The sequence below is a fragment of the Schistocerca nitens genome, chromosome 6, assembly GCF_023898315.1.
Source record: "Schistocerca nitens isolate TAMUIC-IGC-003100 chromosome 6, iqSchNite1.1, whole genome shotgun sequence".
Lineage (NCBI taxonomy): Eukaryota > Metazoa > Arthropoda > Insecta > Orthoptera > Acrididae > Schistocerca > Schistocerca nitens.
The window spans coordinates 466,271,691-466,297,555 of NC_064619.1; the positions used below are offsets into that span (position 1 = coordinate 466,271,691).

General features: G+C 37.0%; 1 protein-coding gene across 4 annotated transcripts in view; it reads right to left on the reverse strand.

The window, feature by feature from the left end:
- LOC126262298 (poly(A) polymerase type 3) overlaps window positions 1-25,865 on the reverse strand; it is a 154,284-nt gene that overhangs the window by 88,938 nt on the left and 39,481 nt on the right. For all 4 annotated transcript variants that reach the window (XM_049958836.1, XM_049958834.1, XM_049958835.1 and 1 more), the window contains 4 exons: window positions 22,718-22,822; window positions 18,589-18,739; window positions 6,094-6,305; window positions 4,557-4,762 (listed from right to left, as the gene is read on the reverse strand). In XM_049958836.1, coding sequence (XP_049814793.1) covers window positions 4,557-4,762; window positions 6,094-6,305; window positions 18,589-18,739; window positions 22,718-22,822 — 674 coding nt within the window. The remainder of the gene's footprint in view (window positions 1-4,556; window positions 4,763-6,093; window positions 6,306-18,588; window positions 18,740-22,717; window positions 22,823-25,865) is intronic.

Sequence of the window (25,865 nt, forward strand, 5' to 3'; positions counted from 1 at the left end):
AAGGCAGAACCAGAAAGGACTTAATGAGTCTCCTTGGTATATTCCACGCTTAATCTGTATTGGCTGTGACGTGATATTATTTGAATTTGTTTGGATATTAAGTGTGGTTTTCCGATATTTCATTACTATGTTTAGGAACTGTATCAATTTAGGATCTACTTTGTATATTTCCAATATTTGTAGTAACCATGCATGGGGTACACTATCAAAAGCTTTTTGGTAATCAATGTATGCGTAGTGTAGTGACCTTTGTTTAGTTTTAGCTTGATATGTAACCTCTGCATCTATTATCAGTTGCTCTTTACATCCTCATGCTCCTTTGCAACAGCCTTTTTGTTCTTCATTTATAATTTTGTTCTGTGTTGTATGTGTCATTAATTTCTGTGTAATGACTGAAGTTAATATTTTGTATATTGTTGGTAGGCATGTTATGGGGCGATATTTAGCTGGGTTTGCTGTGTCTGCTTGATCTTTAGGTTTCAGGTAAGTTATTCCATGTGTAAGTGTATCAGGGAATGTGTATGGGTCTGCAATACAACTGTTAAATAATTTAGTTAGATGTGAATGTGTTGAGGTGAACTTCTTTAGCCAGAAATTTGCTATTTTATCTTTTCCAGGGGCTTTCCAATTGTGAGTAGAATTAATTGCTCACGTGACTTCATGTTGCAAAATTATCACTTCAGGCATTTGTGGTATCATCTTGTAAGTATCTGTTTCTGCTTGTATCCACCGTGCATGCCTGTTATGTTGTACCGGGTTTGACCATATGTTGCTCCAGAAGTGTTCCATGTCTGTTGTGTTTGGTGGATTGTCTATTTTAATGTGTGTGTTATCTATTGTCTGGTAAAATTTCTTTTGGTTTGTGTTGAATGTTTGGTTTTGTTTCCTTCTATTTTCACTTTTTTTGTATCTTCTAAGTCGTTTGGCCAATGCTTGTAATTTCTGCTTCTTTTCATCTAATTGCTATATCGCTTCTTGTTGTGAGATTTTACCTAACCTTTTTCGTTTTTTGTCTGAAATTTCATTTCTTAGCTGTCCGATGTCTTTTCTCAGTTTTTCTATTCTGATCTGTAGCCTGTGTTGCCATGCTGGTTTTGTGGGTTTCTTCTGTGTGTTGGTTGGTTCTGATCTCTGCCTAGTGTGTATATTTAGTGTAGTGAGTGCTCCTATATAAATCAGTAGTAAAAACTCTTCCATAGTTGTGTTTTCATTTATTTTGTTGCATGTGATTGTGTTGATAGTTTTTATTGTTGTTTCGACTTGTGGGTTATTTTGCGGTCTATGCAAGAATGGTCTAATGTCTGTATTTGTGTCTTTGTATTCTATATATATGTCAGCTGAAATTTTTCTTCTATATCTAACATGTGTGTTACTTCGAGTTCTATTTGTGCTTGTTCTGGTGGCTGTCTTAAGATTTCGTTTTCCTCTGATTGTTTAATTGATGTGTGGTGTTCTTTGTTTGTTTGCTCTGGGATGTTTGAGTCCATTACTGTATTTTCTTCTTCTTTTGATTGCACATTATTTTGTTCCAGTATTTGTTGTACTTGTTGTTTGATGTTTTCTAATTCTGACTGGGGTATCCTGTTATTTTTGATTATTACACGGATATGATCAGCTAGTCGTTGTTCTGTTAAAAATTTTAATTCTGGGTATCTGGTAATAAATGTTGTGTATACTTGTGATCTGTATCCAGTTGTGTTGGTTCCTAGGTTTGTTGCTTGGTAATAACAGAACATGAGGTGTCTGTTAACTTCATCTGACCATCTCATCCTCTGTCTTTGTTTTCCTTCTAGAGTGGTTGCAGGAAGCATATCCTGCAAAACACCTCTATTTGGATTTAAATCATTTTCCAGTAGGCTAGCAGTGTCGTTACCATTGTGGGCGGGCATAGGGTTCAAGTGTCGTCCCCGACCATGACGGCGCTTGTCCGAGGCTTCTTTAGTTCTGTCCTGAACCAACTAATCACACTAAAAGGGGGGTTAGCCCTATTAGTGGTTTGTTCTTTTCGTCGCCTTTTACGACTGGAAGAACATACCGGAGGCCTATTCTTTTCCCGGGCCTCCATGGGTTTTATTATTATTAATATTATTATTATTATTAGAATGAAATTTTCACTCTACAGCGGAGTGTGCACTCATATGAAACTTCCTGGCAGATTAAAACTGTGTGCCGGACCGAGACCTGAACTCCGGACCTTTGCCTTTCGCGGGCAAGTGCTCTACCGACTGAGCTACCCAAACACGACTCACGCCCCGTCCTCACAGCTTTAAATCCACCAGTACCTCATTTCCTACCTTCCAAACTTCACAGAAGCTCTCCTGCGAATCTTGCAGAACTAGCACTCCTGGAAGAAAAGTTTTTTGCGGATACATGGCTTAGCCACAGCCTGGGGGTTGTTTCTAGAATGAAATTTTCACTCTACAGCGGAGTGTGCGGTCTGGCACACAGTTTTAATCTGCCAGGAAGTTTCATATCAGCTATCACTCCGCTGTAGAGTGAAAATTTCATTCTAGAAACAACCCCCAGGCTGTGGCTAAGCCATGTCTCCCCAAAGAGCATATCATGCTCTTCAAACCACAATACCATTATTCTAACATGGCAGTGATGTCACCTCTGTCAGTGAAGACAGCAGGAAGGGATGCAGGTGATATGCAGTTATGATCATACAGTTAACAGCTACCATGGTGCCTTTGGTAACTACCATAGCTCCAATGGAGTCCAGCTCAATGTCACTTGGATTAACACTCCTGCATCCATGGCAGCGTGCATCTTTTGAGCAGCTGTTTACCAGAATGATGGTGTATCCCGAGATGACCACTGACATAGTGTAAAAAGAAATGTGATTCACCTGACCAAGTGACATGTTTCCCTTGATTGAGTGGTCAGTCTTGAAGATGGTGTACCCACTGCTATAGTAACTTACCATGCTGTTTTGTCCACATGTGAACACACAGAGGTTCCCTGCTGCAGAGACCCATGTCCAAAAATGTGCACTGAACAGTGTGCTCTGAAAACACTTATGCCTGCACCATCGCTGTACTCTCTACTTGTGGCACATATAATCACAAGGATTCCTCATTATCTCTGCTTTTCTTACACAGTGAACCTCACGTTTACACTTTGTGAGAGACTTGAAAAAATGGTGTAAAATGCAGGAAAACATAAAATGCGGGAAATAATGTTTTAAGAAGTAAAAGTTACGTATAGTATCTTCCTTTGCATTTTTGCACTTTATGTATGATATATGTATGTAATAGGGATCAAAATACTTGTCAAGAGGCTTGTTTATTATTTAATAACAGTTTGTTATCTAATAAAAACCACTAATGTAACTACCTACTGTCTGGGAAGTAGAAACATTTAACTCAATTTCATACATCATAATCAATGTTTCTGGAAAGTCTGCAACTATCATTCATTACATAAATAACAAAACACTGCACCAGTTACATGTTTTTTCACACTTAGCATGACACCTTTTGGGAATTTGTTCTTGTTGTCAAGTGCAAATATTCATATAAGTATTTCACATGGTGTTTGCGTATGTGTTGTTCTGCGTCTCTTGCACCGTAATAATCTTTTTGAGGTTATCAGGTACTGTGCCGTAAATATTTGCACTTCACAACGAGAATCAATTCTTGAAACACATCTCGCTAAGCATTAAAAAATATGAACCTGGTGCTGTGTTTCAAACAAAAATATTTGAACAAAGCAAAGCGAGCAAAGGTGTCAACTAGCTCTACATGTAGCCAAACTAACACAAAACACACTAAATATGGTTTCAATAACACAAAGTTTTCAAGACGACAGCAACAATCTTGAAGCTGCGCATGCGCAGTACAGAAATTTTTGACATAGTTGTGTTTCGTCATAATACCTTTATTCAAACAAACCAAGTCTGCCACCATGCCGAGTGGCACTTGGCAGTGGTAGGAGATAAAGCATGAATTGTTTTGACTTTTATCCATTTACCAGTTCAGATCTGCTGAGTAGAGGGCCCTGGTGTCAAGAAGCTTAACCACGTAACATTTGTAAACATTATTTGACAATCAACGTCCATTTACTTTAGTTCTTTTCTCCATGAATATTTTTTCATGTGTAAATTGTGGGAAAATAATAGATAATAATAGATACTTTAACGTCAAACTGGGTGTGAATTAACACAGGTGATGAATGACAAAAAATTTCATAAACTTCAGGAAAATGTTAGTTCCGGAAACATGAGAGTGGCGTTATGCAGCATATTTTCCTCACCACACAACATGCCTGCATCACCATCAGGTGGCATTCGCACTGCCATCAGATGGCATTCAATCTCATAGTGGGAGGGGGGTCATAATGTTTTGCCTAATCAGTGTACTCTATGAAAGCAGTAAGATTATTTCTACAAGCCCAAAAAAAGAAAGACTTTTAACTTCTCTAGAAAATAATATTTTGATCAGACGTATTCCCAAAATCTTAAACACACAGAAGTGAGTTTAAACTTCCACTATCAGTGCATTACTGGAATAGAAATATTTCAATAAATATATAATCTGTATGTATAATATTCTTACTTGTATTTGGAGAAAAAATTAGGAGGCTCGAATAATTTGTTCCAAGTGCATTTTCCAACCATTATGTCTTCCGTTATTGCTAGGCCCTGTTTAAATTCTTCTTGCATTATTGTTCTGGTTGATATAGATACATTGAAAGTAGAATTTTGTTGTGGATATGCTGGGGTGATAATAGGCATCAAATGATATCTATCTGCAGCATTTATCTGAAAAATAATTTATAAGATACATAAAATATCACATACGAACAAAATATTTTGTTCAATAATGATATTGAAGGCAAGAAGAATAGGTACTTCCACTAGAAACAAAAACTCACAGTGCAGATACAATAATCTTAAGTTTGGACAATCGAACAATAGAAAATTCAGGATGGAATGTAACAATATTATGCAATTCACCCACACATGATCACAGTCTGTGGCAGCTGAAGCCACAGACTGGTTCATGTGTGCATCCTCTATTTTTGACAAAGGCCTCATTGGCCAAAAGCTTATTTTGTGACAGTCTTTTTGTTGTGCCTTTCTGCAACCCAGCATCTCCGCTACATGGTGAATAGCAACTATCCTTTTCCATAATATGGTTAAGTTTGCACAATGTCACTCATTTTTGTCACATGGTCAGGAGAGTAATTAGCAGATATCTGCTGATTTCTAAACACCGACCAAACAGATGTTTCTGAAAGTATATATCCTGAGAATTGGACAACATGAAGACGAAATTTAAAAAGCAAGAAAACCCTAGAAGAAGAAGTATCTGAAATGCAATGTAGTGGGGGATGTTACTATACAAGGAGTGAAATCAAAATAGCAACAGCGCTGAGTTAAACTTGCCAATGCATGCAGTGAAAATGAGCAGCTCGCTGGCAGGAGAAAAAGGCAAATGAACATTTTGTAAGGCACACAAAACAATGAGATTAGCAAAAGATATGAGAAAACATAGCAAAAGTCAAAACCAGCAGAAAACTTAATGACTTTAAGACTAAATAAATTTTCTTTTGATATCTCATTACATTAGTAGATTTTTAATGCCAAGTCTAACGATGGCAGTTCACGCTGTGAAAATTTCTGTATGTGATAAGGTACAATCAGAATTATGGAGATGACAACAAGACATAAACCAGAAATATATCCAATACTAAGGAATATTAGTACACTCACTGCACAATAAAATGGGATAGAAGAAATGTAGCAAAGCACTGAACAATATAATTACTTCACACACATTTTTCTCAATTGTTTGCCCAGTTATGATCAGTCTTTTCAACTAAGCGTCCTCCTCAATCCAATTCTACTTTCCCTCTCTTTAAAGAAATAAAAATATGTTCCCACTAATAAGGCTTAAATTTTCTTTCCATTCAAAGTATATCTCCTCCTTTTTACTTCACATCAGCTTAAAGTGAGAATTTCAAGTTTACTATTCTAGAATCTACAAAGGTATACAGCAGCATAAAATACATTTTCAAGACAACTGTACAACAAACCATGAACTAATCTTTTTTTTTGTACAATAATCTTATAATGAATCTTTAGCTTACCCTTGGATCCCACACAGGGAATCCCAAGTTAACAGTGTCCGGTGGTTTCAGCAAGACAGGTTGGGGCCACTTCCACTGAGAAAAAACGAGGAAGAACTTGTGCACCAAGGTCGCAGCGACGGCATTTGGATACAGCTGGCAAGTTCGTGCAACTAACATTGCCCATGAGACACCTCCAAGATATCCCAGTGCATTGCTGTAAATCCCATGCTCTGGATACAAGCAATTACATGAATAGTCATTTCATAACCAATTGCAATACATGGCAATGAATTTATGCAGTAAACAAACATATTGGACAAATATGGTACAAATAACAGCTTCCCTAAATGCTGGTGCAAAACTAGTGTCTTGTATGACTAAAAAATAACAATATCAAAACATTTTTTGAGAAGTATGCAGTCCACAAAATAATTAGTACTTAATAAAGTTTCAACTTAATTCAGACTTTTTTTGTCCTGCATACAAGAAATTACAGAAAAAGTTTCATCAGACGAAGCAACTAAAACAATTATAACAGAAACAATTTGTTCTGGCAGCATGAAATACAGCAAATATAAACAGCTCTGAGTTACTAAGCTCATTCATAACCCAAATAAGAAACTGTGAAGATAGTGAACACACACACTGCAATTGTGTTGTAACAAAATTGCTACCAGCAGGTAGTAACATGTCTTAATGCATCAGTGTTAACATTATAAAACATTCACACTTTTTCGTCACATTAGAAGCGGCTAACAAAAATACATGCAAAACACATAAATACTATAAAAACAAATGAAGAAACAAAACCGTTTTTTAATGAATGAATGTCAGAGGCACCATTATGAAAAAAAGACGCATAGGTAATGTAATTGTTTAAATTTAAATGAACAAATTCATATGATTTTATGAGGTTACCAGACAATTTTCAGTTTTCCCAAGTCAAATGGTGCATACCATCCAAATCATTTCATTAATGGAAAAAACTGACAGTTGTGATATACAGGATGTTTCAAAAAGAATTACCCGATTTCAAACTATATTTACTGACAAAAACGTATTACAATCTTGGAATAGACTGCAAAATACTCAAAATTGTTTTTAACGTTTTGGTTATGCTATTACAAATGCTGCATGTGTCCACCAGCATCAGCACGAACAACATCCAAATGATAGCTAAATTCGTCATAAACTTGACACACTGATATTTGGTTTTACACATCAGTTACGGCAGTTGTTAATCTGTTCTTCACTACTTCTACGCCATGAGGTAAAGGGGAGGGGAGATGAACACACTTTTCTTCACATCCCCACAGTAAAAAAATCAGATGGGGTCATGTCTGGCAATCTTGGAGACAAAGAATGCAGGGCAGTGTCTCTGGGTCCTGTGCGCACTATTCAGTGTTGAGGTAGAATGTTATCGAGAAACTGACATACACCATTGTGCCAGTGTGGTGGAGCTCCATCCTGTTGAAAAATGAAATCAATGGAGTTCTGAAGTTGTAGAAAAAGCCAATTCTGCAACATTTCAAGATAGCTCACTAAAGTCACTGTGTTTTCCTTTGTGAGGTCGATCTGGGCTCTAACTTTTGCATAATCACCCTGTGTCTTCAAATTGGCGATACAACAATTAATGCTTTCGGGTGCAGGCAGATCTATGCCAAAACTCTGACGAAAAGCTCACTGGACTGAAATCAGAGACTCACTTTTGCAAACTGCAGCATACAAAATGCCTTTTGTTGAGTGAACACCATCTTACTTCTGACTGATTGCAAACTGAGAAGGCACACTGACTGACATCTAATGGTGATTTTTTGAAACTCTAGGCCACACTTATTCAAATGACATACATTTCCTTGCTGACATATCCCATGTTTCATAATTATTACTGTCCAAAACCAGGTCATTCTTTTTGAAACATCCTGTACAATTTGGTGACCATAAAGGCTCTGTATTAAGGACCTTAATGCAAAACACTGAATAGTTATTATTAACATTTTTCTTTCTCTGTTTTTCAAAGCTGCAAGACCTAAGCAGTCACGACAATGTTTAAATGCTGCCTGTTTCTTATAACTGCAGTGAACGTAAGAGATTAATGAAATCTGCAGTATGTCAGTGTTAAGCTCATACATTGTACATTTCAATGCTTTTAAAGGCAATATGAATGTTAGTGATTCTCTAGAAATAATCCTCTCCATGATAAACAACTACACATGCGCAACAAACTGTTTTCAAGGTGGCCCTCTCCTTTATTACACTGAGCTAGAAATATAGGCACCATGTGGTTCATTCTCCAAGTACATCATAACAGAGCTCCTACCTTTGATCATTGCTCAGAAGTGAAAATTACAGATAAAGAAATAAATGACCAAGGAATTGAAAAAAAAAAAAGCTGAAGACATCACTGGCACTGACAGGATACCGGTTACATTTTAAATTGCCCTAAATGAAATTCATCTTTTGGGTTTGCAGCTCTTGTCTTTCTTTCCACATTTGCAGTTAAATTATAGGATATAGGTTCTCCCTCTATATGATTTTGCAGGACCATCCGTATGATGTCCTGCACTGATAGCTTGTAATCTGCAAACCAAACGATGTAAATGTAGATTTCATAGGCAAGTTAACAAATCCTTCGATTTTTAAAAAAACATTATTTTGGGGTGGCAAAATGTTTTGTGTATATGTTTGTTATTATTCACGTATTTTTGTGACTGGGCTTTCTTCTTATGCGGTCTGAGGGCACAGGACACACATATTAACATACTTTGCACGATTTCGTTTTTTATAAATGCAGTTTCGCTTCCCAAAATGCAGTGAGTACTATGTTGTGTTTCCTAACGTTGATGGCGTTCATTTGTTCCAAAGATAGTTTGGTGCCAAATCTGAATTTTGTTTACTCTTTCTGTGTGTGTGTGTGTGTAAGCTCCTTTAGCTGTTTGTGTTGGCTTTTGTGTGAAGTTACTTTTCTCCTATGTATACTGATTGGCAGTGCTGCATGTGATTTCATATATTTCTGATCTATTGAATTTATCTGTGGGTGTCTTTTATGTTCTGAGTTTTTTCTGTGTTATGTTGTCTGTCCCGTATCCTATTTGAAGTTCTGTTTCTTTAATATTTTGTCTACTCTGTGGACAATTTTGTTATTGTAGGTGAGTGTGTGCCATTTTGTTTTGTGTGTGCATTGTTGTCTCTTGAATGTGGTCTTTGACTTGGTCTGTGTTTTGTAAGTTTTTGTGTTTGTGTTGTACATTTGTTCCTTTTCTGTTTAGAAATTTGTTGGCTTAATTTCTCTATCATGTGGAGCTGGCACTCAGGCAGATTGGGTGAATCAATTGATTCCTTACATACAATATTTTTGGGCTGAAATTAACACTCAGCTAATGGCACCATTTGTATGTGTGCCATTAGGATTTTACATGCAAAAACAGTCACCCTTAATTCTGTTTTATTGTGTTTAGCTCCTGAGTGTAACTCTGTTTGCTTACTAGTGTTCTGTTGAGTCTGTGGAGCATGAATCTGAAGTTTGCTTGCTTGTGTGCCACTGGGTGGTTCAACAGATTGTGAATGGTGATACTCATTAGAAACAGAAACAGACAACACACTAAATTTTCTGGACCACACAATACGAAAAATGAACAACCGCAATGGCCGCAGTTCATTTCAGAATTTTGGTGTGGCTGCAGTCCATTTCAGGAGTTTGGTCCCAGGGCTCACTTGTACCAACACTGTGTTCAATGTACCAAGCAGTAAGTCAAAATATGACTTCATATTAATTTGCTACATCCTGCTAGTAGTACGCGCGCGCCAATTAAGTTAACACAAATACGGCTTTATTCATAAACCTCTGAACAGTAATTGAAGTAGCCTCTCATGAATCCACATGTAATGTGAGCAGTACAACTAAGAATGCAAAGGGAGTCAGTAATCACTGCTCTGTGCATATATATGTGCAAGTTGACAGCACAGTGGAGACCATGCTGTGCTGTCAACTTGCACATATATATGCACAGAGCAGTGATGACTGACTCCCTTTGCATTCTTAGTTGTACTGCTCACATTACATGTGGATTCATGAGAGGCTACTTCAATTACTGTTCAGAGGTTTATGAATAAAGCCGTATTTGTGTTAACTTAATTGGTTTTGTGTATCACCTGGTTACTACATAATTACATTCATTATGAATACATAGTTGACAAACACAGTAACAGCATCATCAGCAATGCTTTTCCAGTGATGCCTATGTAACTTCGCTAGGCAATTACAAAAATACATGTATTGTTGTTCACATGACCTACATCAATGTTAACTCACCCTTAACTGCCTGTCGCTGTGTGTCTCAAAAATATATTTATAGAAAGCCCTCTTCCCGTCAGTTAAAGGGAAGTGACATCACAAAAACGAAGTATAATATGTACTTTACAGCACAATTAAGCTGCCTGATAGGGGGCACTATTCTAATTTACATTAGTTTTCACACAAAAAAACTGTTCTTTGTACATTAATGTAGTAGCAACAAGAATTTAGTCATCTACTCCTTCCACAAATCATTCTGCCACATAAGCAAAATGAAAAAATTGGAATTTCTACAAAATTTAAAACCAGTTTATAATACTGTGCAAAATGACTCATCTTTAAGGAAATTTTGTGTCTAAATTTTTTTTTTTCAGCCTCGAAAAGTGGCCACTTGTATAGCCATTTGAACAGCTGTCTTACTATAGACATGTTACAAAATATTAAGCAATGTTTGAATGACAACTGGAGCTGGCACTCGGGCAGATTGGGTGAATCAATTGACTCCTTACATAAAATATTTTTGGGCTGAAATTAACACTCAGTTAATGGCACCATTTGTATGTGTGCCATTAGGATTTTATGTGCAAAAACAGCCACCCTTGTTCTGATTTTACATGCAAAAACAAATTAAAAACTCGCTTTCAAAAATCTAGCTTCATTTGAATTTAAAGTGCATAAAAAATATATCTGGGAGTTCTTTGTGTGTGCCACTTCTTCCAAAGCTTTTGTAAAATGGTAGACAATTATATCTAATTAATGGTCATGTTGTTGTTTTGTGAAAGCTATACCTGTTGTTGCATTAGCAACATGGTTCAAAAGTCAAAAAAGATGTGTTGATTTGAATATCTCTGAAGCTGTCAGGTAAGTCAAAAAGTGAGTCCCTTTTTTACATCCCTAACCTTGCCCAGGACACAGTCACTTTTTTATGCTATGACAGGAGTACTTTTCATTCTGGTTTAAAATCATGATTAATATTTAATTAATGTTAATTCACCTGATGGACATGGGTTGCAGTAATACGTGTAAAATCTGATCATTTGTTCTACAGCATTGGTTGAATGGCCACTATTATTGGAAAAATGGGCCATTTAACTGATTTTCATGTTATCATTGATATTTAGCACAATTTTAAAATTAGCCAGAACAATAGGTCATCTGTGAAACCCATTATCCTGTCATTATCATTAGCTGTTATAGATTCTCAATTTATGATAGCAAAATATGGGCTGAAGAATTTAATTGGTTTCAGCATTCAAAATGTGAACAACTTACATGAATCATAAAATACTATTTCAGAAGTATTACATAGCATCTACAGAATTAGCAATGTTCTGTTGCTTTTAACATGTTTTATTAAAATAATAAAAAAACAGAATTTATTTAATATTAATTTAAGTTAGGTATCCACTGTTTAGCCCTACAATAAACATTTGAACTATGGTATCGTCTTTCAAACATTAGAATGCATGAGTACATCCCACCACACCTTCCTTCAGGAGGCATGAGTAAACTGAATGCAAAGGTTAGCAATATCTGCTTACATGAATTCAAGTGAGTATGCTTGGAAACAATTGAAACTATTAGTGCACTGTAAGAATCCTTCTCACACAGGAGTGATCAGACTCAGAAGGCCTGAGCACCAATGTCTCAGCCACTTTGTGGGCAATATGGTGTGGAATATCCAGAAATATCACAATTCACAGGGTGAGCAATACATTACTACATGTTATCCAGAAGTAGACTTTGATTTCGTCAATGTGCACTTTTACACAGACTGCCTTTGCTTTCGTCTTCTTTTATATTTACTTCACAATAAAGTTATTTTGTTGGTTTTACAGGGCTTATTCTTTCATTCTCTGCTCCCAGTCAATTAAACCCACACACCTTCACAATTATGTAGTTGTTGCAAAATTTTTTTCAGCAGTTTATATAAAATATACAAGAAAATTTGCTCTCCTTCTCACAACAGTCTATTGTCATTAGCTCGCAGAAAAGAAGGAGCATCTCACACGATTGGAAAATGTGCAAAAAATTTCAGGCTTTAAGAAATGTCACAGATCAAATACTCTGAACTGGAGACCTATGTCGATGGCATCAATTTATAGAAGGATTTTGGAACTTTTGTGCTTGCATATCACATCTTATTTGGAGACTGAAAGGGGAGGGCACTTAGGGAATTTAAGGTACAGGTATATTCTAAGATTGTAGCCTTCTTGACAAACAGAACATTTTTCAGTCAAAAGCATAATTTGCAACCAGTACAGCTTTAAGTCTGATACCTCTGTTACTGTTCTCAATTTATAAATGATGTACCCAACTAGGTCAGACATTACAGTGGAATCTTGTTAGTATGTCACTCGTTTCCGTGTTGTCCCTGCTTTGAATATTCCAATTAATGGTACTGTGGTTCATGCTAAAGCAATATATTTGGCACAAAAGTTGGAACTCACATATTTCAAAGCCTCTAATGGTTAGATTGAAAATTTCAAAGACTGACACTGTTTATTGTACAAATGTGTTTGAGGTGAGGCTGGAAGCGTAAACACTGGCATTGTTACATTGTGGAAAAATACTCTACCATCAATCGTAAAAAGGTAAAGTAAAAATGATGTTTTTAATACAGATAAAATGGGCTTATTTTTTCACCTTCTGCTTGACTTAGCATAATGGTTAAGGCCTAGTCCTTACATGCAGAAGGCTGTGGGTTCGAATCTCGTCAGGTGCTTTAGGCCTATATCATTGACGTCAATACTGTAGTAGAATTATGGAACGTGTTTTATGCTCAAGAACCAAATTACGACTCTTTGGAGAATGGAAATTGCCTCTATAAAAATCAACATGGATACAGCAAACACAGATCTCACAAAACTCAGTTCCCTCTGTTCCTCCACGAGATCCATAGCATTGTAGACAATGGCGCTCAGGAGGTGCTGCATTCCTTCACTTCAGGAAGACATTTCACATCATCCTGCCCTGCTGTTTAGTGAAAAAAATATGAGCTAAACCAAGCATTGGACCAGATTTGCAATTGGACTTCCTTGCAGACATAACTCAACACTTTGCTCTTAACGGAACAAAAACAACAGATGTAAAGGTAATTTCCGGAGAAACTCAAAGGCATGTGATAGAACCATTATTAATTACAATGTATGTAAAATATACAGTAGAAAGCATAAGCTGTTTGTGACTGTTTGCAGATGGTGAGATTGAATGTAAGAAAGCAGTAACACCACAATACAAAATTGATTTGTGGGATCCTACAGAGGATCGATGAAAGGTGCAGGTTTTGGCAGTTGACCCAGAATGTAAATAAATGTAATATATTGTGCATACAAAGGAAAATAAATCTGCTGCTGTACAACTAAACTACTGTTGACAAATTGCTGAAAAATGTACCTACTGTAAAGTACTAGGAGCAACTACCCAGAGTGGCCGTAAGAGGAATAAACACATTACACAAATAGGAAAGTGGCTTATAATGCACATGTTCAACTGATTCTTGAATATTGTTCATCAATCTGGGGCCCTTGCCAGGTATGATTCGTAGACGAGATAGAGAAGATCCAATGAAGAGTGGAATGTTTTGTTATGGGACCATTTGGTCAGTGTTCTTCAGAGATGCTCAAAAAACTCCAGAAGCAGACATTACAAGAGAGGCATTGTGCATAATGGAGAGGTTCACACTTGAAATTTCAAGAGAGTCAGTCAACATATTACTTCCTCTGACATACATCTTGCAAAATGAACACGATGAGAAAATTTGAGAAATTAGAGCTTAGGCTTACCAACAATCATTCTTCCCACATGCCATTCACGAGTGGAACACTGGTCAGTCAGTAGTACCAGCAGTACCCTCTGCCACACTACATATGATGGCCTGCACAGTACTGAAGGCAGATGTGGACCCAGATAAAATTTTTGATTTCAGCACAGCACACCATAGCACACCACAGAAACGCCTCACCAGAAAATTTAGTAAAGGGAGGCTAACTGTTTTATTATGTTGTAATGAAAGAGGAACAGAAAAATTGGTGCCATGGATAACTGAAAAGGCAGAGTCCATGATGCTTTAAAAATGTGTTGACATTTCCAAGTAAATATATGTCTAATGTGAAAGCTTGGGTATTAACAACTACATCTGAACAATTCTTGCCTGACTATGATGCAAGGTTAGGTGTTAGAAATAGGAAAATCATCTCGTTTATTGACCACTGTGCTGTGCGTCCCCAAGATACAGTGTATCTACGTGATATAAATGTAGCGTTTTTCCTCCCAGCTGCACAAACCACCCTCACCCCCTCCAACCAATGCATTATAAAATACCTGAGACAAAAATTCTTCTACAGAAGAGGCTGGCCTGTCTTCATAATGGAATGAAAATGGTAATGATCTTGGACATTACACATTTTTGAAAAAGTTCCTTGAATTACATGCAAGAAATCACAATTTCAAACTGCTTCAAGAGAGTTAGCTTTCTTCAGAGAATACTTCTCACCAGAAAACGAAGGAATTGCAGCCGAACAGTAGCAAGAAATAATGGAGCAAGATGAAAAAACCGACACTCTTAATTCTGATGACTATGTTGAACATGAAAAAGGTGTAGATGTCTGTCAATCTGTGATAATTGATGAAGTGTTGCTGGGGCAAATGGCAGAGAAACAAGAAGAAAGTGAAGACAAGAATCAGAGCCTTTGCCTGTTCCTACAATATCATATGCTACTGAAGCAGTGGACATAGTTAAGCAATGAACATAGTTAAGCATTGTGTGTTGAGTTTTGAGGTCGACAAAGGAGTGATGCGCCGCATGGGGCAGCTGCGCGGTCTATGATACCTTGTCACGGTCAGTCTGGGCTTCCCTTATCTCTTAATTCCTGTCAGAGCTGCCAGTGCCTATCTCTGACTCAGCATCTCCACTATATGGTGAGTAGCAAATCAGAAACAGCTGATGCAAAAGGTTTTATTGTTTTAATGGCTTCATTTGTGGCCCACTATGATGATCCTAAGCCCCCCTCTCCGCAGGTGGCGGGGGATAAAAATGTACCCCCAAAAGGAGGGGTATTGTTGTGGTTTTATACTTGTATCTAGTGAAGGACTCACAGTACAGAAAACATGGTCCTATTAAAAGATGTAAGGCATTAAATTTCGCATTGAATGAGACCAGAACACGTTTTTTGGACCAATCGTTCCCATACTAGTGCTCATCAGAGTTGGATAAATTTTACATATTTTTGTTTTAACTTCTGCTATTTGGTAATATCACCTAAAACAACTCATTTACCAATAAAGTGGTCAATAAAAAAGCTATAGAGAAATGAATTTTGCATTCTATGAGAACAAGAGCGAATCTTTTTGACCACTCATTTCCGTACAGCTCCACCTTAAATTTGGTTCAAATGGCTCTGAGCACTATGGGACTCAACTGCTGAGGTCATTAGTCCCCTAGAACTTAGAACTAGTTAAACCTAACTAACCTAAGGACATCACAAACATCCATGCCCGAGGCAGGAGTCGAACCTGCGACCGTAGCGGTCTTGCGGTTCCAGACTGCAGCGCCTTTAACCGCACGGCCACTTCGGCCGGCTCCTTAAATTTGGACCAACTCACATTGATTGTGTAGGTTGTGAGTAAGAGTAGAGAAGTTTTTTGTTGTTGCTTAAAGAATTATTCTGTTATGTGCTGGCACCTATCCTTTCTCTCTGTTTGATGCAGTTGGAATGAGGAAGACTCTCTAGTCAGTGTTATATGACTTGTTCACACCAGTGAATCAGGGCAACCTGGAAGGAGCAACTTTTGTCGTTGATGGTAGATTTCTTCCCTACTGGGTTGTGTGAAAGAATGGTGAAACATTCCAACTAATCCTAACGAAATATGCTGACTGCCTAAAAAGACACTATGGCCCAAGTGCAACACACATGGTGTTTGATGGCTACCCAGAAGACTTGTACACCAAATATGCTGAGCGCCTGTGTTGAAGCAAACCAAACAATACTTCTGAGATCACCTTTACAGAGTTAAGGTTGGTGACCATGACTCGGTCCCTATTCTTTTCCAGTGACAGAAATAACGTGTGTCTCATAAGCTTGCTTACTGAGAGGCTCAAAGGAAAAGGCTGCTCAGTACAGCAAGCTATTGGAGGCACAGATCACCTGATTGTTGCCATGGCCCTTGAGGTATCACTGGAGAGTGAGAAGTAGTTGGTGAAGATGCCGATGTTCTTATCATGCTCAATGCCTAGCCACATCAGCAATTATATATTTCTCAAAACCTGGGAGAGGAATGACACCATCAAAAGTATTTGGTCCCAACAGCTTCAAACTGGCAGACGTCAGAAGGCCACTCATATTTCTCCATGCCACAAGTGGCTGCGACACAAATTTAGCACTCTTCAAGCAGAACAAGAAGATGGTCAAGCTGTCTGTCGAAAATAAGTTTCTTCTAGAAGAAATCAAACCTTTCTTTGAGCATGCCATTCAAGCAGAAGCTACTGCCAAAGCTGGTGTATGACTTTAACAACCCTCTACGAAGATAGGGCACGAGATACTTTAGATAAATTGTGATTCAACCTCTTTTCCAAAGCCCTTGTGAAATTCAAATTCAACCTGACATCCATACCACTAACATCTGACACAGCCCAGCAACATCGCTTGAGTTTTTACCTAAAACTACAAATGTAGTTACGACACCAGGTGGATCTCCTCCTCTGGGCTTGGCAGGCTTCAAAGTCTGGTCTTCAAGAAAACAGCTCTGCAGTCTCTTCTCTCCACAATTTTCTGCAAATGCGACAAGTGGTGTGAGATGGTTGTGGGTGCCAGAAGGCTGGGATTAACTGCTCTTTGATTTGTGCCAATTGGAAAGGGAACTCCTGCACTAATTTCCCCCAACCACATGAAACTGAAAAACCAGATGCTGACAAAGATCTGGAATGCACCTATGGGGAGACAAAAATTACAGACTTTGAGAATCTGAGTGGTGGGAGCAACGAATTCCCAATCGAAAATTACAAACTCTGAGGAGCCGACTGATCCAAAGACAAGCAAGGGATTGACGCCTGTGAAATCTGTGACCCTACCTATTTTTTCCTCATTTCATCTTCATACCTTTACCCACAATTTTTCTTATTATGAAATATAATCCTCACTAATCGATTTCAAGAACTGTGTTTCTTATCCTGCCTCCATCATCGTATTAGTGGACCTCATCTTATTCTACATGAAACCATTTCTTAATATTATCTTTTTATATATGTTACACTTTTAATATTTTATTGTACCACTATATTTACCAAGTACAAGACTAGTACAAACGAGTACCATATTACTACATTTAATATAATGTAAATAACAATTATTGCAGAACTTCACTTTAAACAGTTTTCATAGATGGTGGGAAATGGTCCAACTTTAAGGTGGAGTTGTACGGAAACAGGTGGTCCAAAACATTCACTTTTGGTCTCACAGGATGCAGAACTTATTCCTCTGTAACTTTTCTAGAGACCACTTTATTGATAGATGGGTAACTTTAGATGATATTACCAAAAAGCGGAAGTTAAAATGAAATTTTTTTCATAAATATGAAAATTTGTCCAACTTTGATGAGCTCTAGTCTGGGAACAGGTAGTCCAAGAAATGCAAAATTCAGTGCCTACAACTTTTAATAGGACCACGCTAACAATACCTGAGCCCTTCACGAGACATAACACTAAAAATAACAGAAAAAATTGCAAAAACATCCATTTTGGGGGCATATTTTACCCCTATCACTTAAGCACGACTCTGCTGGGATGGGGGAGTTGGACAGTCATATTGGGCCACAAACGAAGCCATTAAAACAATATAATTATACATCTGTGTGTGTGTGTGTGTAAAATAGGGAGGGGAGGGGGGGCACATGTGCACAACCTTGTGTGGCGGTGGTGGGGCACACTTGCTCCTTTGCTTCATACAACATTCCTTTATCCCATCCCTATATCACTTCTGCCCTCTTTCCAAGCTTATTGTCAGTCCATGCTCTGTCTGCTGTTTCCTGCCACTTTCACCCTTACACTGCTTTTGTATGTAAAAATGTTCAGTTAGTAAACAGCATTACATGTACAAAAATACTCAGTACAGAAAAGAAAGGGCTTTTTTATAAATTCATGAGGTATGTTCTTAAAGTACTGAAAAAGTTATATTTCCCTTGAAAGTTAGGTCTTTAAAAGACAACATTTTATCACTACTCACTTTTCGCCCAAAGTTTTATTGTTCGAAGGGCCAAACGGAAGCTCTCAATATTTGGAACCAACCTAAGGATTTCATCAGTCACTCGGCAGCCATTCAAACTTCTCACACATTTTTGATCAAGATTTTTTAAAAGACAGTCATCTCTCAAGTCCTGTAACAATTGACACAGACAGAATCATAAATACACAAACATATAATATACACATCCAACACATCTACTTTGCAGATGGGTGAATATAGTAATTAGCATCTAAACTGGAAGGCTTAAAGGCCCCTTAAACTGCAAGATTTAAAGAGTGTCAGCCACTGTTAATTATTGTAGTTTGGTAAATTACAAGTCAGATATTAATTCTACCATACAATATTCACATTCAAACAAACGTAACTGCACTTCTGTTAGTGCCTAATTGGTCAACTGTTCAGTCTATATTTGCCCTATACCCATACTTTGGAATATACTACTATTTGGAGGACAGTACATAATGTATTATATAATTATTTTTCTCCCTTCTTTTAACATTCACAAACAAAAGCACAAATAATGATTGTCAGTAACCATTTGTAGAAACCCAAATTTCCCCAATTTTATTCTCATGATCATTAAGCAGTAAAGTAAATTTGAGGAAGTAATGCTTCTTGGAAAGTTAGATCTCGGAAGTTTGAGAGTATGACTCTCCACAATGACTTTCTTTTAAAGTGTGTTATTGTATTTAGTTAAACACTGTTGTCACGCCCTACCCCCTCCCCTCCCCGATCTCGTCAAACCAACTTAATAATGGTCCCCTACCAACAAACAACACCCTCTTAATTTCACTGAAGCTCTGCATTCGCAGAATCTTCTTTAAATAACAAAACAATTGTGAGAGTATTTTTATTGTGCCTGTATGCGACTCAGCATCTCCGCTATATGGTGAGTGGCAACTTTCCTTATCATAATATTGAAAACAAGAGATCTGTGTTTTACTAAGGCAAACAATTAATAGCACTATGTTTGACCAGTTAACTTTTATACCTTTTAAAAGGATTCTTTATAACATATACATACATACTGCACAAGCTACTGCACAGAGCAATTAGCATTTCTTTGGAAGCTAACTGTAATACGCTATGCAGACCACCAAAACTGCTGAAGTTTTGGTTTTTGACTTCTATACTGATCACAGAAGTCACACACACAAAAAATCTGGGTCACTGTAATAAAAGTATACCACAGAGTGACTGCTTAGGAATGTTCCTTCATCAGCTCAGTGCATAGGTCACTTCCAGGTGCCTCATCAGCTATGTGATACAGAGGCTGAAACCTACCCATACTGTAACAAACAATGTTTGACCACTGCAACTCAAAATGGTCCTTGACACACACACACACACACACACACACACACACACACACACACACACAGAGAGAGAGAGAGAGAGAGAGAGAGAGAGAGAGAGAGAGAGAGAGAGAGAGAGAGAGAGAGAGCTCTTAGGGACAAAGGAACCAGAATGGTCAATGGGTTAAATCTAAATCTAAGATGTATCCTGGACAGACCCCACTACTTCACAAAACACTAGTTTAATGTAAAACTAAGGAAAAGAATATGTTACCTTTGATACATCTCATTAAGAAAATGGTAAAAATCTTTTACTGAAAAGGCTATTTTCAAATGGGGTATAGTTGTGAATTAAAATGCTCACTTTAAATTGCAACAAAACTTTGAATGAATTATCCTAATGATAACAAAATGAGGTAGGATACCAAATCAAATAATTCATATTCAATCACATAATAAAATTATTATTTTTTTATGCACCAGGTATTCTTACAGATGCCAACAATTCCCACTGGCACAGTCTCAAACATTTAGTGACACTCTGATAAAGACTAAATTAATACTGAATACTGAACCAAACTATAACTTAAAATACTAACACACACAGATGCAATACAACAAGAAACCTTATCTTTTATTAATCACAACAGAAAACAAGACACTGCTTCACTATTTTAAGCAAAAATGTAAAACGGAATGCAAGATTAACCCTGGAAATGTTGTCTGCATTACCCGATGAAGCTAACTGATGATCTGGCAAGGCTGGCAAGCACAGTTGTGCTTAAGAAATGAAAACAGGAAAGGGACTTAGTAATAGCATACACTGCAGTGTTCTCACAGGTGGAGCACTGTCACACACTACACATCTGAATGCCAACCCCCTACGCAATATGGTAATTAAACACAGAAAGCACTTTTGTTTGACAATACTCCTCGGACTCTATCATTTTGCCAGTATTTACCCACAATATAATCTGTATGAATCCACATTTTGTCTAAATAAACCATAGGCTATTAAAATTCGTGCACTTTATTTTTTTTTATAAAAATTGAATGTATTTTGTGTTTTTCAAAGAATCCAATCTCATTCACATATAATATCTTATTTATTCTGGGCCCTTTTATAAACAAACAGCACAGAACAATTTTTCTCAAAAGGGGAGAACACAGGCTTAATTGTGATAATACAGAGAAACCGCAATTTTACACTTTTCAAGGAGCTTTAAAAAATAGTGTAAAATGCAAGAAAATATAAAACATAGGAAATAGCTTTTTAAGCAGTAAAATTGCATATGGGTAGTTTATGTATCATATGTGTACACAACAGGCATCATAATACTTATCAGGGACTTGTTTATTATGAAATAAAGGTTATCTGGACTTTGTACTCTGTTTAGCCACAGGTGTAAATGGAACTGGTAACTGTTTGTGAAGTAGAAACATTTGACATAATCGATGTTTTCTGGAAAGCCAGCAACTGTGTCGTTCATTACTTAAATAATGAAACATGGCACCAATTATCTGTTTTTTCATGCTTGGCCTAATACGTTTCAAGAATTTATTCTCGTTATAAAGTTCAGATATTTATATAAGTATTTTGTGCTATGTTTGCATATGTGTTGTTCTGTGTTTCTTGAGCTGTAGTAATCCTTTTGAGGTTATAAGGTACTGTGCCTCACAATGAAACAAACGAAATATGCATTTGAGGTGTCATGATGACCACAAATTTGTGCATGTGTAGTGGAGACAGTTTGAAAATGGTTGTGACTGATCATGATACCTCAATGGGAACAAACATAGTTACTCCCATCACCCACCACGCCGAGGAGAGCTTGGCAGCTGCAAGATATAAAGCACAAATTGTTCTGATTTTTCCCCAAGTCAGATCTGTTCAGTAGAGTACCCTGCTGTCAAGAAAATTAACCATGTAACAACTCTAAACACTAGTTGAAGCCCGAAGTTATGCCAGTGTAATTTTATACATCATTTTTTTTCTCCATGAACATTGTCCCATACAGCATAAATTGTGAGAAAATTAGATGTATGTAAATGTAAAATTAGATGCAAATTAACATTGTGAACATAAGAAATTTTATGGACGCTATAAAAATTGTCATAAACAGCAGAAAGACATTAATTCCGGGAACATAAAAACAAGGTCATACAGTAGTTTAATATGCCAGTACTCTCACACTAAAGCCATTCACCCTGTGGATCTTAGTACAGAACACATCATACTTGAAAAACAGAAGGGACGATTTTGCTTACCACGCATTAAAATTGCACCTTTTTTTTCAGCATTGCTGAGACAGCCAACTGTATATGGTGTCAGGTCACATATGTAAGGTCTTGGTTTCGATGCTAGCTGTGTGAGAATTTTGTTTTTGTGGGCATCAAAATACACTGGCATATATGAGCAAAAATACGTCAGAAGATTACTGAATTTAGGTTAGATGCTGGTTTATTGCTACAAAATTACCTGCCGGTCTTGCTGAACATAAGTATTTTTAATTAAAATAACACATCCCTATTTTAAAAATATAGAAAAATCTTGTAACAGCTGAAATCTTTGTATATGTGTCACTTGAGGTTTTTTGCCAATTTCTAAAATATAATAATAATAATAATAATAATAATGTAATACAGACTGAATAATCATTGTATACAATGTCATAAATAATAAATTAGTTACTGACATGGACAAGATGAACAAAAATCCAGTAAAGTTTACTTATTTCATACACCTGATTCCTTACAAGATGAAGTCATAGATTAATATCAACATCAACAGTAGTTATTAAGCTAAGGCTTACCATTGTATCAGGAATTTCTTTTAAAGCCAGTCTTGCAAATAACATATCTATTTCTATACCATCAAAATTCATTTTTATAACAGGAACAAATGCTTCTTCAACAGCCTGTGAAGGAGACAGAGAGAACAAATAAGCAAGCAGCTTGACATTTAACATTTGTATAAACTTTTTTATTTTAAATGTGATGAGATCTCAAACATTAACATGCACTGACTGATTCCTCAGTCAATAGAAAAAATTATACAGAGTATGTACTTGCAGTTTCAAGTTCGCAAAAGCTACAGGAAAAAAATAACAAACACTATATTGGTGCACACGTTAGAAGGCAGCTGTGTTATATTTTCTGAGAAGAGAGAGAGACAGAGAATACTTTGTGGTGTCACCAGTGTGCTCTTTTGTCTCTCCCCCACACCTCATGCTACAGCCATTGCAGCCCTGATAACTGGTAACGCAGAGATAGGCGCCATACAACGCCACTGTTTCTTTTCGTGACTCTCCCTAGTGATATTTATGCACTTGGAAAACTATATCTGTTGCTTCTTGATGTAAAACTTATCATGTTTGCTTTATGTCACCCACAATGAGCACTGTAGTGGGTAAGTAACCTTACCGTACCTAAAATGACATGAAAATCAATGCTAAATGTTCTACTCACACCCTGAGGCATGCACTACAGACAGACACAGCTGTATGATGCTACTTCCTGAAGCATCAAACAGTACACTGCTTCTTGTCACTGCACCTTGCCCTACCACCCTTCTTCTTATGTGCACACCACTTTAATGATAGATGGAACTCCGATCCAGACAGTGACTGCATTAGATTTATTCATTCAACAAGAACCTATACGAATGTGGAATGAATTAAGGTATACATTAAGAAAAGAACAAGAAATTGTACACACAAGCAATCACTATACTGTTTATGCTTTTAACAGCTACATATAATCCATTAAATTAGAAAGAAAGTGGCTACTTTGAAAAAGGTGTTTCCTCCTCGTTTATACTAAAAAAACCATTTATCTGCTGTTTGTGGTTTACTATACAATGGTATTTCTCAACGAAAATAATTACCCACACCTGCAAACAAGCAGTCCTACCTACAGTACATTACTACTAACTTGTCAGGTTGCTTTACAGTGAATATTGCTATCTGCCATGAAGCTAACATGAAGATGACAATTCTGTAAATATTTTTGTCCCCTCTCATAATGTTCAAAGCTGTACTCACATTAAGTAGACCAAAATATAAAGTCTTCAGGAATATTAAGATTTATATTTACTTTCCACTGTTCTAAATGGCCTTTGGCACAAGTTTCCTCTCCAATATTCATTTTGTTCCAATTTCAATAATGAAACAAGTGTTCTAGCATTATGATTTGATCTGAATTCATTTTTCAACCCTCTATATAAATTACAACAACGCTAAACAGCTTTTGGACTTTTCGGAACTGTGCGACTTGGATTTACAGATTAAGGCTGGGGACTGCCAAATGGAAACTTAGGATGGTACGAAACACATCTGTGAGAGGGCCAGCAAGAGTGGTGATGGTGGTAGTTGTAACAAAAGAGGTTGATGTGGTAAAGGTGCCATGCTGCTCCAACTCCCCACCCCCTCCCTGTATCCATATATGCTCCTTACTAGAAACCGGAAAAATCTTGGCGCGTTTTTATTGAACATGAAGTAGCTTTAAATTCTGCCTCAATATGCAAAAATACCTGATATATACTATTTTATAGCAAACTGAATCCAGCTGAAGTATGCTATCGGAGATAGTTGAAAACAGCTATATTTTCTACATATAAATATGCAACCAATTTTCGGTTACTGGCATTGTACATCATCTAGCAAAGTCCAATTTGGAAAGGTAATGCGCATCAGAACCGGTCTGTGTAATAAAAAGTACATAAACATTAACAACTTATCAATTTGCTTGATGGTATCGTGCCATGGCAATTGTGGGTGGTTGAATGGTTTATTTAAGACGGAAGCCGCACAATGCAACATAGTACTCAGCTGTGGGATCTAGCATTTTATAACAAAGAAAGACATATTTTTGTTTATTACTTAAGTCCAAAAGTTGGAATAATACAGATACTTTAGCATGGCAAATTAGGTGGCTGAAGTTCTGATCCATGGTAGAGTCACATACCACTATAGGTTCGGCCTACGCTATGTCATGAACAATACTCTGCCAACTTCAACAAGCAATTGCACTGTAGCTGTTTCCGAATGCTTTTTGTTGAGCTTTGCTCACTGTTTTCTTTTCTTATTTTGAAATGAATGAAGCGACTAATCCTGGTCCACCAAGTTATGACACCAAAGGAGATCAGTTATACCTATGTCAGTACAGCTTTCACAGAATATGGGTGTAGGTTGCTTCCCTGCAAGAGGGAGGTGGGGCTTGTTTGCCTGCACTGCTCCCTTCCCCTCTAGTGGTCAAAATTCTTGTTTGTTTATGCTCACAGCTGTTTGCCACTATAGGAGTACAGTGTCTGCACTCTACACTTTAGCGCCTGAGAAACAAAATCCGACATGATGTTTTTCAACAGAGCTGAAATTCTTTCCCTAACTTTAAAATAGAGTTACTAAGTGCCTTGTCAGTTCTACCTGTGGCAATGTCAAGCATGGATTGCACAGAAATAAATGCCAACAAAAAGCCTAACTTAATATTCTGCAGATTTTGTAATTGTCAAATTGGGCAGAAAAAGCAAATAATTTCCAGAAACACCTTAAATCAGAGACAGTCAATTCTCTTGCAGAAAAATGCTACTCTTTTCAATAGAATGATCATTTGCTGAAAGCTTAAATACAGCCAAACGAAGAAAACAAAGTCATTTCAGAAAAAAAGCTCTTGAAATTCTTGCAAAACCAAACATTCTCATCAAAAGTCCCAATCTGCATTTTTTTTTAAGTAGTCAATTTCACAGAACAAAGGCTTTGTCTGTCTTCACTCTTATAGTGTGACAACCCTTTTAGTGTGTGTGTGTGTGTGTGTGTGTGTGTGTGTGTGTGTGTCTGTGTGTCCAATGATTTTTTTTAAAAAAAAAAAGAGTTGTGACAAAAAAAGATGCAAATTTTCCAAAAATAGAAGCAATATTTTCCAGTCCCTACCCCCTACCCCTTACTTACTCCTGCCACACTATAA